Source organism: Lates calcarifer, linkage group LG13, assembly GCF_001640805.2.
Source record: "Lates calcarifer isolate ASB-BC8 linkage group LG13, TLL_Latcal_v3, whole genome shotgun sequence".
Classification (NCBI taxonomy): domain Eukaryota; kingdom Metazoa; phylum Chordata; class Actinopteri; family Centropomidae; genus Lates; species Lates calcarifer.
The window spans coordinates 26,100,872-26,114,776 of NC_066845.1; the positions used below are offsets into that span (position 1 = coordinate 26,100,872).

Below are 13,905 nucleotides of genomic sequence, written 5' to 3' on the forward strand. Positions count from 1 at the left end.
GTTTGCCCAACAAATTCAGTTTTACTTAATGCAAATGGTCCAATGCTAATACTCAATCCACGATCAGATGAAAATGTTTGAAGAAAAAAAGGAAATATACAAAAAATCCAAATTTAAAATGTTTTTACATCATCCTAAACATTTGAAATTAGTGAAAACACACCTAATCAAATAAAGCAGTATTATTTTTTTCCTTTGTTTCATATCCCTACCCCTCTATTGGAAACTGATCAATCGATTCTCATCTAAAGGAGATGAAAGTTGGAACTCAAATACCAGCGACACAGTGTACATATTTTCTATAGGTATTTATTACTTGCAAGCAGGAGACATCTCCAGCATCACACAGAGATGAGTAAGGCGAGGCAACTCTTATTGTAATCTGAACACAGGAAAGAGGCTTCACCCCCTCCAGGCTTAACTCTTTTTTAATGACTTGCTTTTATTCTGTTTCACAACAACTTAAACATTGTAATATCATGTGGGTTATATAGGACACGTCTATTCATATTAGTAAGAGCATAATTATATTACAAAACACATGATTATAACAGAAATTTCCCTCACGTGTGCTGATTCCATTTATCTGTAATTGTTTCATACTGTTGTCATGCTGCTGTTTCTGACTATGTAAACATGCGTGCTGACTGAATGTAATAGTAAAATTCAAGATAGTTTTATTGTCTTAAATTTCATGCCAAACTCCTCCTGTGGCTGCTGTTGGCTTACTCCTCTGAGCACAAGGCTGGGCATCAGGTATAGATTCACAGCGATCGACAACAGCCCGGACTTCTCTAATTTGGACGCTGTCATATGTCCCAGAGATGGAAGTCCATGTGGTCTCTTGATTGCTGTAGGTGCGGCTGAGGCGTGCTGTGTAAGGGATGACTGCCTTGTACTTATATGCCACCATACTGATACTGCAGGAGTGGTTTGGTGGGACAACTTGCTCTACAGAAACAGAGTGGGTGGTTGACTCGATATGAGTGGTCCCCTTGGTGAACTGAACGGTTGTCTCAGCACTAAACTCAATACCTGTGGAGCCAATTAATGGGATTTGGGCAGTGATGCTACTCCTGACTCCCAGTGTGATGGAAAAACTAGTTTCCCACTTTTGCACAACTTGTGTTGCCTCTGAGAGGGTAACTGTCTTTGTCACCGACTGGCACTCATGGTTGGAAATGGCAGACTTGCTCATGCTCTCTGGAGGATACTCAAGGATTTCAACCCCATCAGTATTGTACTTGACATCAGAAATGTGCTCACTGTATATGTCTTTATTAAATGTCAGGACTTCATAAGTCTTGTACCAATACTCTTTGCCTTCCCAGGGAAGGAAAAACGCCTCATGCATAACTTGAACTTTCCCAAGACCATACTTGTTCTTCCCAACATATTTGTCTTTGTCGGAGCAGGTCTGGACTGAATTCTGAGGCACTGAACCATAGGAGCCTTCCTTCCATTCCATAAACTCAAAATTGTCTTTGTTCACCAGGATCTCAAATGGCGAGCCAAGATACTCTTTCTCTAAATATGGGTAGTGGCACTTAGGACCCATGGTGGGGTTGTAGAAGCCAGCCTCACACCCATATTTGCAAACATAGTCAATGCGTCCAGCGTATCCGTTGTAGACTGAAATTGCTCCGCTGGGGAGAAAGTCACCAAAGGTCTCCCATTTTAGGTTGGTTTGATCAAATGTGAAAGAGGTAGATTGACTCAGCTTGTTCTCAATCTCTATAAGTAGTTGGAAGGAAGGAGAAAAGGAAAGGAACAGTGACATTAGTATCAGCTAAAACTTTCCACCCAACGCCTATTGTCCAGCTAAAGTTTAGCAATGTTCATGTAAAAAATAGCTCAAAGATTCACCTACAAGCTCTCAGAGCTCTCAACACATTTCACAGTCCTCACTCAGTAAATAGAGCTGACTGTTATGAAATATCACCAGGCAGCTCTAACTTTGACCCGTTACTTGCAATCACTAGATTCTCTATGAGTTACCCAGAGTCATCTTAGATCATGTCTGACTATTCAAAAAAAAGAAGAAAATATGGTTACAGTGCTTTCTGTGCTTTTGAAACCGAAAAGCACCAAATTGTAGCAACTTAAAACATTTGAAATCATCATCAATGTTCTTGTTCTCTACAGTTTGTGTACAAGTAGTGTCTATGATCATGTAATTTTAAGTGACACCAAAATAAGGACACAGCACGGAAAATTCATAATGAAAGTTTCACTTTACCTGGTTCAGTGCTGTTCTCACAGTCACCAGGCCGTGCTGAGAGCAGAGCAAGCCAGGCCAACAGGATCAAGACCTGCAGCTTCATCTGCAGATAAAAATAAAAATCACTGTTAGTCATCATCAGTTTGTAGCGTTAAACCAACCCAGGATTTCTCAATGCAAGCAGTGTTGAAATGATTGCTTTTTAATTAGGTGAGAGGGTGTTGCCTAAATTAAGTCTCACCATCAGACTTATGTGTCTGTTTAACTGTCTGGATTTTTACAGCTGTACTGTTGCTGACTCAGAACAAATATGAACTCTCACTTTGTCTGGGCTCAGACTTTGACCAATAAACAAACATCAAATAAACAGGAAACACTCTCAGGTGAAAATGTGTGAAGAAAAAAAAAGTGGGAGTATATAAAAATTCCACTGTGATTCTCTGGTGTGAATTAATCGGGCAAGACGCGACAGACAGGTGACACTTTATTTAACATATTTTTAACCATCTTTGATACTTTAAATAAGAAAATACACACCTAATTAAATAAAGCATGCCAGCATCCATTCTCCAACTCCTGCAGACCCAATGAATGGGATTTGGGCAGTGATGCTACCTCCAACTCTCACTGTGGTGGCAGAGCCAATATCCCACCTTTTGTTCACCTGGTTTGTCTTTGACAGTTCAACTTTTTTCACAACTGACTGGCATTCATTGTTAATAATGGTGGACATACGCAGGGTTTCTGGAGGATATTGAATCACTTTAGCTCCACCAGTATTGTACCTAATCCCAGAAATGTGCCAGCTGGTTACATCCATGTTGATGGTCATAGATGTCATAGGTCTTGTATCAATACTCTTTACCTTCCCAGGGAAGGAAGAAGGCCTTATGTCCATACTTGTTCCAACATAACAAAATACCCAAGAGCAGGCCTTAACTGAATTTTGGGGCACTGAACCGTGGGAACCTCCTTTCCACTCTAAAAGCTCAACGCCATCTTTGTTTACCAGGATATCAAACAGAGAACCAAGATGCTCTTTTCCTGATAAGACATAGCGACAGTGAGGCCCCAGGCTGGGGTTATAGAAGCCGGGCTCACACCCATATTTGCACACATAGTCATAGCGACTAGTGTAGTCATTGTGAATTGAAATGGCTCCACTGGGGAGAAAGCCATACCAGGTCTGCCACTGAAGGTTGGTGCTGAACTGATCCTGGCTCAGGGCACAGTCTGTATAAAAATAAAACAGATTTCTAGAAGGTGTAACAGTAGGTGATCTCATCTAATGTGAACTTCCATTGACAACAGAGAGGCAACAGGGGGAAGCAACAGACTGGTGAAGGAAAAACAACAATGTGGTATCCTGTGACATGTCTTTAGTATGTGTGTATATTTATATCTAAATGTCAGTCAAGGTAATATATCAATGTAACACTGTTAAAAAGTCTAAACTCATTTTTACCTTCAGCAACATTTAAACCAAAAATATTTCTTTGTTGCTCTTTAAGGAAAACCAGAAATAAAATATATATTTTTTATACTTACAAAGTAAGAAAATCTCAGTGACAGCAGCAGCACTGTCACAATTTTTAGAAGTGATGAAGCCTTTCTGATCTGAGGTGAAAAATCTTCAAGAAACTAAAAGAGGTTCAGTTGCCTTCAGCTCTGGCACTTCAGGCTAACATGACCTGGCTGACTGAGAACTAACACCGACAACTTTAAAAAGTTAAATACAAAGTAGTTTTGTTACAGGAAGTCAATATCAACAGATGAATTCAAAGAAGAAAACCATTACTCAACAAACAAAACTGCAACATTAAACATGAACAGAGGCCTGGTAGGGGCTGGCAGCTCATCTTTAGTCAAATGAAACCACAACAAATTTGTTTGGATCAGATGGAGTCCAGCATGTTTGGCACAGACCTGATCAGGTTTACTGCAGTGACTGCACAGGGCAGACCCTGAAATGTAGAGGTGGGAGTGTGCTGATGTGGGGCTGCACATGTGTCAGCTGAAACATACATAAAGCATACATACATGTAGATAAAATAAGACCTGATATACACACAAGATTATCCATTATGGTAGCTACATATGGCCTTGATAACGACCCCACAGAGGGACTCCCACCAGCTACACATTCCACATTTTTGACTTTAAAATACAATGTGATTTTTTTATGCAGCCAACGAAACAATCTATTGCGGTACAAATTTTTTTTAAAAACCAAGAGTTTATACGCATTTTCTGTTAGTTATATTGCACTCATTTTCATGCAAAATGGGTTACAAAGTGCATTCAAAGTCAACAGGAACAACAGCCTGGTGTCATCATAAATTGGTAGTGCAACACTCCAAAATTAAAAAAGAAAAAAGAAAAGCATCAGATACAGATACATGATATCAGAAATCATATGGAGCTGTGCTTTGGATTTGTCTAAAGGTTCACATCTGTCCACCACGGCCCGGACTTCTCCAACCTGAATGCTGTCATATGTCCCAGTGATGAGCGTTGTGTGGACCTCTCTGTTACTGTAGGTGCGGCTGAGGTGTGCTGTGAATGGGACGTCAGCTTTGTACTTATACTGCAACATTTTAACCACACAGTGGTGGTTTGGTGGGGCAGTGAGGTCCAGAGTGACAGTATCAGTGATGGTCTCTACCACTGTGTGTCCCCAGGAGAACTGAACCGTCACCTCGACAGAGATCTCAACACCTCCTGAGAGGATTTTGGGGATACCCCCAGTGATGGTTGTTTTAACACCACCTTTGACAGAAAAGCCACCGTCCCACCTTTTCTGTACCTGATATATGTTTGAGAGGGAGTAATGTCTCACCACTGGTCTGCTTTCATAGTTGCTGATGGTTGTTTCACGTATGACCTCTGGAGGATACTGGAAGATTTTAGACTTGTCAGTGTTGTACTTAACATCATAGATCTTCTGGCTGATTATATTCTCATTAGTAGTCAGGACCTGATAGGACTTGTACCAATATTCAGAACCCTCCCACGGCAGGTAGAAGACTTTCTCTTTAGTAGACACCTTCCCAAGTCCGTATTTGTTCTTTCCAACGTACATGTGTATCCCTGGGCAGGTCCTGACTGAATCATTAGGCACTGAACCATATGAATCGTCCTTCCACTCCAGGATCTCAAAGTTGTCTTTGTTCACCAGGATCTCAAAAGGGGAACCACGATAGGTTTTTGTTTTGTTTGCATAGTGACAATAAGGACCTTCACTGGGGGTATAAAACCCAGCCTCACATTTGTGTTTGCAGATATAGTCAATGCGATCAACATAGTCATTGTAAATTGAAACAGTGTAGTTTGGGAGAGAGTTGTCCCAGGTCACCCACTGCAGGTTAGAGCCACCATCAGACACAAAGGAGGAAGTCTGAACCTGCCTCTTCTCCCTTAACTTTGCAACACTGAGAAGAGGTAGAGCTGTGATCAATCTGTTAGTGGTGATTTCAGGACTGCTCCCTACATCGAAGTTCAGCAAAGAAACTGGATTAAAAAACAAAAACAAAAACAAACAAACAACAAAAAAAATAGCACATAGCACTTGAATTAGCACATGCATGGATCATGTTTCCTTTCCTTTAAGAATCAGGGAAGAGAGACACTCTAAAGGAAAATCTCTAAAATTCTAAAGCTGTTTTTTTTTAGTGAAAACACCCATGTATCTATTTAGTCCATGTGCTGATTCTGAAAGACAATTTTAAACCATTTTAATGCAAGGAATTTCACAATTTCTAACATAAATTACCTTTAGCCAAGCAGAGCTCTGCAGGGTTGTTTGATTTATGTTCCCCTTTGTAATCATTGATGATTACTAAATAACTGTAACAGCGTTGGTGAATCCCTCATGTTTCATCAGGTTTGGCTCAAAGCACCACTATGTTAAGTACAGCCTCACAGAGCTGCTGGCTCATAGTCTTTTTATTATCTCAATATGCCTTTATGCTATAGAGCATTTTTGTACTCTTGTAATAGATAGATAATAGATTTTGTTCACCATTTCTGTCCTCTGTGTTCCCAGTGTCCAGAGGACTGGCTGAGGACAGAGCCAGCAGAGCAAACACCAACAACAGTGACAGCTTCATCTGGATATAACATACAGAAACAAATCATTGTTAGTTACCTGCACTAAATCAGGTAAGTAACAAACACAAGCTTGGTTAAGAATTCACACCTTAAATGTTAAAATCTTTGACAAGTGGAAAATCATAATGTAGACTACTACATTTTTAAATTTCAAAAATAAATGAATGAAAATTATAAACTCATCATCATCACAAAGATGTTTTTTTCATTAATAGTGTACACTCTCTGTGGAGAAAATTTTTCATACCCCAGGTTTTTGTGATGCAGTTTCACAATTTGACCACAGACAACACAGAAACTGAGGTGAAAACACAATAAATATTGACTCACCACCACGGTGCCCATCTGCTCTGACATTGAACATTTAACCTTATGGACAGTAACGGGTCCACTAGTGTGAGACTAGACATCAGAGGATGGATTTGTTAGTTTGTGTTGTGAGTTTTCTGTCAGTATAAATTGCGTGCTCCTTGCCCCTCCCCTCCATGCCAACATAGGGACAAGGGGTTGAAACTAAAAACTACTGACATCATAAAAAAAAGTCATAAAAAAAGACAGACATGAAGAATAAAATCTGCAGACTGATAGGACACATCATGATGCAAAAAATACCCAAATAAAGTAGTAAGATTGGAAAATTTTATTTTTTTATGCTTTTATTTTATTTTCAGTGGAACTTATTTCAGTACTAATACATCTTTTTCCACTTATATTCTATAGTGAATGTGCCTAAGTGTTGGTGTGTGAATATGTGTGAATCATGCCTGCGTTCAAGTGTGTGAGAGGAGAAGCCTCTATGTGCAAGGAGCAGGGAGTGGGGTTGATAAGGACTGATAAAAAATAATAGATGTCATTAACCAGTCTCTCAGGGGATTGTAATGGGAAATGGGTACAAAAACAGGATGCTATAAATGTCAGTTGTTCTGTTCTCAGATTCTTTGCAAATAAACTTGTGTGTGTGTGCGTTTTATTATTGCCTAGTGGGGACTCTAAACCTGAATACACACTGGGGGACTTGCTGTCATTGTGGGGACCAAAATTGAGATCCCCATGGGTACAAACTGCTTTTTGAGGGTTAAGACTTGGTTTTAGGTTTTTAGGATAGGGAATGCATTATGTCCATGAGTTTGGACAAACAAATGTGTGTGTGTGTGTATGGTCGGGGTATTACCCATGTTGTGTCTCACACGATTGCAGCACGTTATCTGTCAAAAATAGACAGAGAAAAGATCTGTTGTTACTTCATTGAAAAGTCTATTCTCACTGTCTGTGTGCTGGAGGTTTCACTGGTCCTGGTTGGCTCCTAAATAGTTGTGATGTCACAAATCCTGTTCGTACACACAGTGCATGTCTTAATCTGAGATTTAAGGTGAGCAAAGAGAAACTTTGAGTGGGTGAAAACATCATTCTGTAATGAAACAGCCAAGTCAAGTAACACTAAGAGAAACACATGTGACTTTAAAATGCATGTGATTTTATTTATGTAGCCGACAAGGTTGCAAAGTACAACATTTTTAAAAAGCAGATGTTAATTTTAATATTTTGTTACATTACACTTATTTCTTTTCATCCAAAGTGGCTTTCAAGAAGTGAATTCAAATTCAATAAGGACAACAGCCTGGTGTCATCACAAATTAGTAGCATAAGCCTCCAAAATACAAAAAAAAAAAAAAAAAACACAAACAAGAGAAGCATCAGACGCAGAAGATTTGGATGGGTGACTGAATACTTACATGATACATAATATCAGATGTCATTTGGGGCTTTGCAAGGCTTGGCGTCCAGAGGTTCACATCTGTCCACCACGGCCCGGACTTCTCGAACCCGAATGCTGTCATATGTCCCAGTGATGAGCGTTGTGTGGACCTCTCCGTTACTGTAGGTGCGGCTGAGGTGTGCTGTGAATGGGATGTCAACTTTCTGCTTATACTGCACCATTTTAACCACACAGTGGTGGTTTGGTGGGGCGGTGAGGTCCAGAGAGACAGTATCAGTGATGGTGTCTACCACTGTGTGTCCTCCGAAGAACTGTAACGTCTTCTCTGCACCAAAATCAATCCCTCTCGAGAAGATCAAGGGGGTGCTAGCAATGATGGTCGTCTCAACACCAGCTTTGATAGAAAAGCCGGTGTTCCACCTGTTCTCCTCCTGATATGTCTTTGAGAGGGAATCTCTTTTCAATACTGGGTGGCATTCAGAGTTGCTGATGGCTGTTTCATGCATGGTCTCTGGAGGATACTGGATGATTTTAGACTCATCAGTGTTGTACTTAACATTGTAGATCTTCTGGCTGATTATATTCTCATTAGTAGTCAGGACCTGATAGGACTTGTAGTTATATTCAGAACCCTTCCAAGGCAAGTAGAAGACTTTCTCTTTAGTAGACACCTTCCCAAGTCCATATTTGTTCATTCCTACATATGTGTCCTCTCCAGGGCAGGTCCTGACTGAATCCTTGGGCACTGAACCATATGAATCGTCCTTCCACTCCAGGATCTCAAAGTTGTCTTTGTTCACCAGGATCTCAAAAGGGGAACCACGATAGGTTTTTGTTTTGTTTGCATAGTGACAATAAGGACCTTCACTGGGGGTATAAAACCCAGCCTCACATTTGTGTTTGCAGATATAGTCAATGCGATCAGCGTAGTCGTTGTAAATTGAAACAGCATCATTTGGGAGAGAGTTGTCCCAGGTCACCCACTGCAGGTTAGAGCCATCATGAGATGCAATGGAGGAAGACTGAACCTGCCTCTTCTGTCTTAACTTTGCAACAGCGGTGAGTTCAGGGCTGCCTCCTAGATTCAGGTTCAGTGAGCAGATTGGATTAAGAAAGGAGAAAAAACACATGTATGGATCATGAATTACCTTTGACCAAACAGGGCTCTACAGAACATAAGTTTGTTTACATTAGCATTTAGCCAAATTAGAACCACTGTGCTTAAGTACAGCTTTACAGAGCTGGTGGCATGGCTGTGGACGCTTAGTCTTGTTATTATCTTAATATCCTTTGATGCTCTATAGAGCATTTTTGTACTTTCCAAAGAAAGTATCACCAAGGAAACTTTATAATTTCAGATTGTGCTCACCATTTCTGTCCTCTGTGTTCCCAGTGTCCAGAGAACTGGCTGAGGACAGAGCCAGCAGAGCAAACACCAACAACAGTGACAGCTTCATCTGGATATAACATACAGAAACAAATCATTGTTAGTTGCCTGCACTAAATCAGGTAAGTAACAAACAAGCTTGGTTAAGAATTCACACCTTAAATGCTAACACCTAATTGTCTCTTTTTCTATTCATTTTACTTTCTACAGTGAAATTGCTACATGATAGAAATGTAGGCTGGTACATTTTCAAATTTCAAGATAATGAAATTTATGACATCTTAATCACTAAATAAATGCCTTCTCTCATCAACAAAGTACCCTAGAGACATTCATAGTCCTAATTCTTTTGTGATGTAGGCTCACAATTTGACCATGGGTAACACTTAATTGAAATTGAGGAAAAATACAATAAACATTACTCACCATCATGGTGCCCATCACTTGATGCACTTGCAGTCTCCCTAAGGTTTATATAGTGTAGCTGCTTCATGGTTGAGTCACTGTGTAAATACTGTACATAGTTTCTCTGACACTGAACATTAAACAGTAACTGGTCCAATGACAAACAGGTTGTGTTGTGAGTTTACTGAGAGAGACAATGTCTCTGTCACACTGGATGTACTCACATCATGTAAATAAATAATGCTCAAGGTTCAAGATAAAATATAATTTTACACAATATACAATACTCAGTTAACAGGGGAGCAAAATTGCAGTTTATACAATAAGAATGAATGAAAAGTGCCGTCACTTATGCAAAGATGTGCCTCATGTTCTTCATGCTACCAAAACCAAAAATACTATTGAGTGTACATAATGCAACTGTGGAGTTGCTGGAAGGTTTAGTTTTGACCTTGGCTAACTGTTTCACACACCTGTGAAGAAGGACAGGTCTGAAAAACTCATAAATGATTAAATCCAAATGTAAGCCGCGTCTGTTCTTTAACAGGAAGTACAGACATGTTTTCCTTTTCTTTGTTTCCTTTTAAATGTTAACTTATCAGAGAAAACAGAGCAACTGTAACTGTTAGATCAATAACTTAACAAAAACTGTTTGACATGGCTTTTTCCCACGTTAATTTCTCATCGTGTGGTCAGTTGTATTATAGAGGCAACAATGGCCTGTAAAGATTGTCTTTCACTCCTAAAGCTGTGCAGGGTTAGGACAGGATATTTAATTTCCTCATTTGAGAATAATAATAGTCTCTGTTTGTTATGAACAGTAAACCTGTGCCCAAAAAGGGCAAAGAGGATAATTTAATTGTAAATACTTTCAACAGAGGGATTTAATAAAGTCTGTGTAAATTGAATTCTAGAGGGTGTAACAGCAGGTGACTTCTGAAGACACATCATGTGATCTTCATATACAACAGAGGCAGCAGGGGGCAGCAACAGACTGGTGAAGGAAAAACAACATGGTTTCCTGTGAATTCTCCTCAATGATATACTGTACTGGTCTCATCAGGACTGTAAAGACAAAGTGTGTGTACATACATCACTGTCTATGGTATATGTATATATTTATATCTTCCTCTCTTATGTTGTGCACCAGCTCTTCTGTTTTGTTCTGCTTTAATATTTCAAGACCAAAATAAAAAGAGGATGTTCAATGTGATAGAACACTGTTAAAAAGTCCAAACTAATGTTTACCTTCAGCCTGCAACAGATTCATCTAACCCAAAAGATTTCTTTTCAACAGCCAGAGAACAGTTCAGTCTTTGCTCAGTTTCACTCTGAGCAGACACAGGTCGGCCATGTTAGACTGATGGTTACAGGACGGTCTTCTGCTGAGTGAAATGGTCTCATCCAACAGTTTTACTGCAGCTCTCACTGCCACTTTACCAGAGATAAATAAAACATAGACTCCATCTTTCTCTCTGTCCATCTATCTCTCTCTCTCACATCTGTGGTCCTCGAGATAACGTCTGTTCTGATTTGGTGCTATATAAACAACAATTGACTTGACTTTTATTCTTCATATAGCATCACCACCTTCATCACCCTCTTTCAGCTTTCAGCTGTATTATGATGATTTACTGCAGAATAAAAGACAAGTTGATGTTTAGCAAGTTTAATGTTTACCATGTTACCAATGAAGTTTGAATGGAGACCGATTTTAGGACTGCATTCATATCATATCACTTATTTAGGGATATACACTCATATTTGTGTCTGTTCTCCATCCAACAATAATAATTTATGACCTGAATAAACTGTACAGGGGAAATCCTGCATGTTTGATTTTCAGTTTTTAGGTTTTAGAGATGGACTAAAAAGAAAAAATACAATTAAAACTAAGGTCAGCTAAATGCACTGAAAATACTTTGTAAAAGGTCAAAAGGTCACAGGTCATGCCCTGGGAGCTGCGTGTGTTTGCTGCAGAGCACGGAGACATCACAGCAGCAGATTTTTTTCAGTCCGAGTCGACAGTTTGTCTGATAGAAGGTCGGAGAGAGAGCCTGGCGTGTGGTGTAGGCGAGCCTGCACTTTGCTGTGCCCTTGAAGGTCCTGTCAGGCTTCATTTCAGCTGAGTGAGCTGTTCCGTTTGGGGTGGTCGGGTAGATGGCTGCCTGCGCTCACGGTGACAGCGATCAGGCAAACAGCTCATTAAATGCAGCTCAGCTACCAGGCCGTGCCTGTTTTAATGAGATGCTGACAGTAATGACAGTTTAGTGCCTGAAGCCACTGTTCTCTATATGAGTTATTATCTGTCGCACACAAACATAAACAAACGCGACCACATGCTTTGTTTGCATACATTATATATTATTTTACATAATAGAAATATTTTGTTTTGTACACATATATAATATTTCTCTTATACAAAACAAACTGTTCCAGTCTGATATTAATAATTTATATTAGTTAGCAACATTTTGTATTGTAGCAACACCAGAATTAATATTTTACTTCCATTATTTTTAATTAAAATTTATTTTATTGTCACTGTATGGTCAGTGCTGATGATTCTGTTATTATCCATTAGGGTTCTTTCAGCTTCCATTATTATATAACCTTGCATGTCGCTAACACATGGTTGGTCCAGTGGTGTATGATTGGTGGAGGTTGCTGGGGGGTGTTCCACAGCCTGAGAGGGCTACAAACTCCCAGTGACCCCCCTCAGTAAGTAAAACAAGAGCTTTTCTTGCACTGTGTGTTCTGCCTGTGGTGGCGTGTGATGATTTGCGGCCGCTCTGCATCAACTGCTTCAGTGTGCTGTTAGTCTGCTCCAACATGAAGAAGCTAATTTAACACGTAAACAAACAGCCTGAGGCACTGTGGTGGCTGCACAGTGTGTGTGTGTGTGTGTGTGTGTGTTGACAGTCTCAGTCTTATCTCTCCAGTTTGTTTAGTCAGTGGCTGAGGATCACAGCTGTGCAGCCACACAACATCCCCACACTCTAATATAATGTGATACATTATTAATCAATTAAAGTAGATTTCTTTGCGGCAGCCTCAGAGGTCAGAGGTCGGGTACAGGACCGTACGGCAGGAGATAGCTGGGGCTCAGGATCGATTCATTCTTGAATAGATTTATTGTTTTGGTGTGAAAAGTGCAGGTTTAGTGTGAACAGAGAGGAGGTGGTTTTATCTATCACCAGTGTAGTGTGGATGTGGTCTCAGCATTGGAGCAAGAAGTATTCAGATTCTTATTTAAGTTGCATAATAATCTAAAAATACTTACAAACAAAAGTTCAACATTCAACATTATGCTTAAAAGGACACATGTATTATCAACAAAATGTGTTTAAAGTATGAAAAGTAAAAGCAAATATTCAGTTTAGAGAGGAAACGTCTCTGTGGTTAATAACTGGTAGATAAGAGGGCCCAGTTCCATTCTGCTTTTTTTGTGAAAAAAAGACCAGGAACCACAGGTTTGATCCTTACTGTATGAAATTTGTACATTTAGCACTGATTTAAAATCCTGATAAGCACAGCTGGCAGGTCAATTGTTCCTTTTGAAATGTAGTGAGGTAGAAGGATTATTATTAGTTCAACTGTTGAGTACATGAGTGATGCCACTTTCACTTTCCACCACTGCATATCTATATGTTCATTTATATGTGATATCACACAGTAATACACACACACACACACACACACACATATATATATATATATATTGCATTGTTCCTGTGGTCGTACGCCGTACTGCACACAGGACAATAAGAGCTCATTGTCATGTCAGAGAAGCGAAGCTGCTGTGTTCACCATGAAAAATGCATTGGGCTTTATTTCTGAACACATTTGCATTTCAGAGCTTCATCTCACCTGGCATCTCACGGCAGCCGCCTCTGTGTGTGTGTGTGTGTGTGTGTGTGTGTACAGTACGTGGTTACTGTAACTGGAGGGTAACACACACACAGGCTTCTCAAAGGTCTTGTTATCCGGATTCAGAGGTTTCCTCCAGACCCTCGTGACCCAGATGAGGTGGACGTCTGGAGATCGAGGTTTAATCAAAACTCA

The 13,905-nt window shown here is 39.9% G+C and overlaps 3 protein-coding genes and 1 pseudogene across 5 annotated transcripts; all 4 read right to left on the bottom strand.

Moving 5' to 3' along the window:
• Positions 1–293: 293 nt before the first annotated feature.
• LOC108881647 (natterin-3) lies at positions 294–6,261 on the bottom strand. Its single transcript, XM_018673713.2, has 3 exons — positions 6,243–6,261; positions 2,240–2,324; positions 294–1,734 (listed from the first exon to the last, which is right to left on the bottom strand). Exons 1-3 carry the CDS (start codon positions 6,243–6,245, stop codon positions 686–688), a joined length of 1,137 nt encoding a protein of 378 aa, XP_018529229.2. The 5' UTR covers positions 6,246–6,261; the 3' UTR covers positions 294–685.
• On the bottom strand, positions 2,693–4,584 carry LOC108881593 (natterin-4-like; annotated as a pseudogene).
• LOC108881648 (natterin-3) lies at positions 3,073–6,330 on the bottom strand. The gene is made up of 4 exons (XM_051075167.1): positions 6,243–6,330; positions 4,673–5,731; positions 3,231–3,454; positions 3,073–3,120 (listed from the first exon to the last, which is right to left on the bottom strand). Exons 1-4 carry the CDS (start codon positions 6,328–6,330, stop codon positions 3,073–3,075), a joined length of 1,419 nt encoding a protein of 472 aa, XP_050931124.1.
• Positions 6,263–9,569, bottom strand: LOC108881649 (natterin-3). 3 transcript variants are annotated; one of them, XM_051075171.1, is made up of 4 exons: positions 9,418–9,569; positions 8,065–9,126; positions 7,503–7,536; positions 6,263–6,330 (listed from the first exon to the last, which is right to left on the bottom strand). In XM_051075171.1, exons 1-2 carry the CDS (start codon positions 9,503–9,505, stop codon positions 8,078–8,080), a joined length of 1,137 nt encoding a protein of 378 aa, XP_050931128.1. In that variant the 5' UTR covers positions 9,506–9,569; the 3' UTR covers positions 6,263–6,330; positions 7,503–7,536; positions 8,065–8,077. The 3 variants fall into 3 exon arrangements, with proteins under 3 accessions (XP_050931128.1, XP_050931127.1, XP_018529234.2); XM_051075170.1 differs by lacking the exon at positions 6,263–6,330 and having other exon boundaries at positions 6,957–7,536; XM_018673718.2 differs by lacking the exons at positions 6,263–6,330; positions 7,503–7,536 and having other exon boundaries at positions 7,785–9,126.
• Between the last annotated feature and the right edge of the window lie 4,336 nt (positions 9,570–13,905).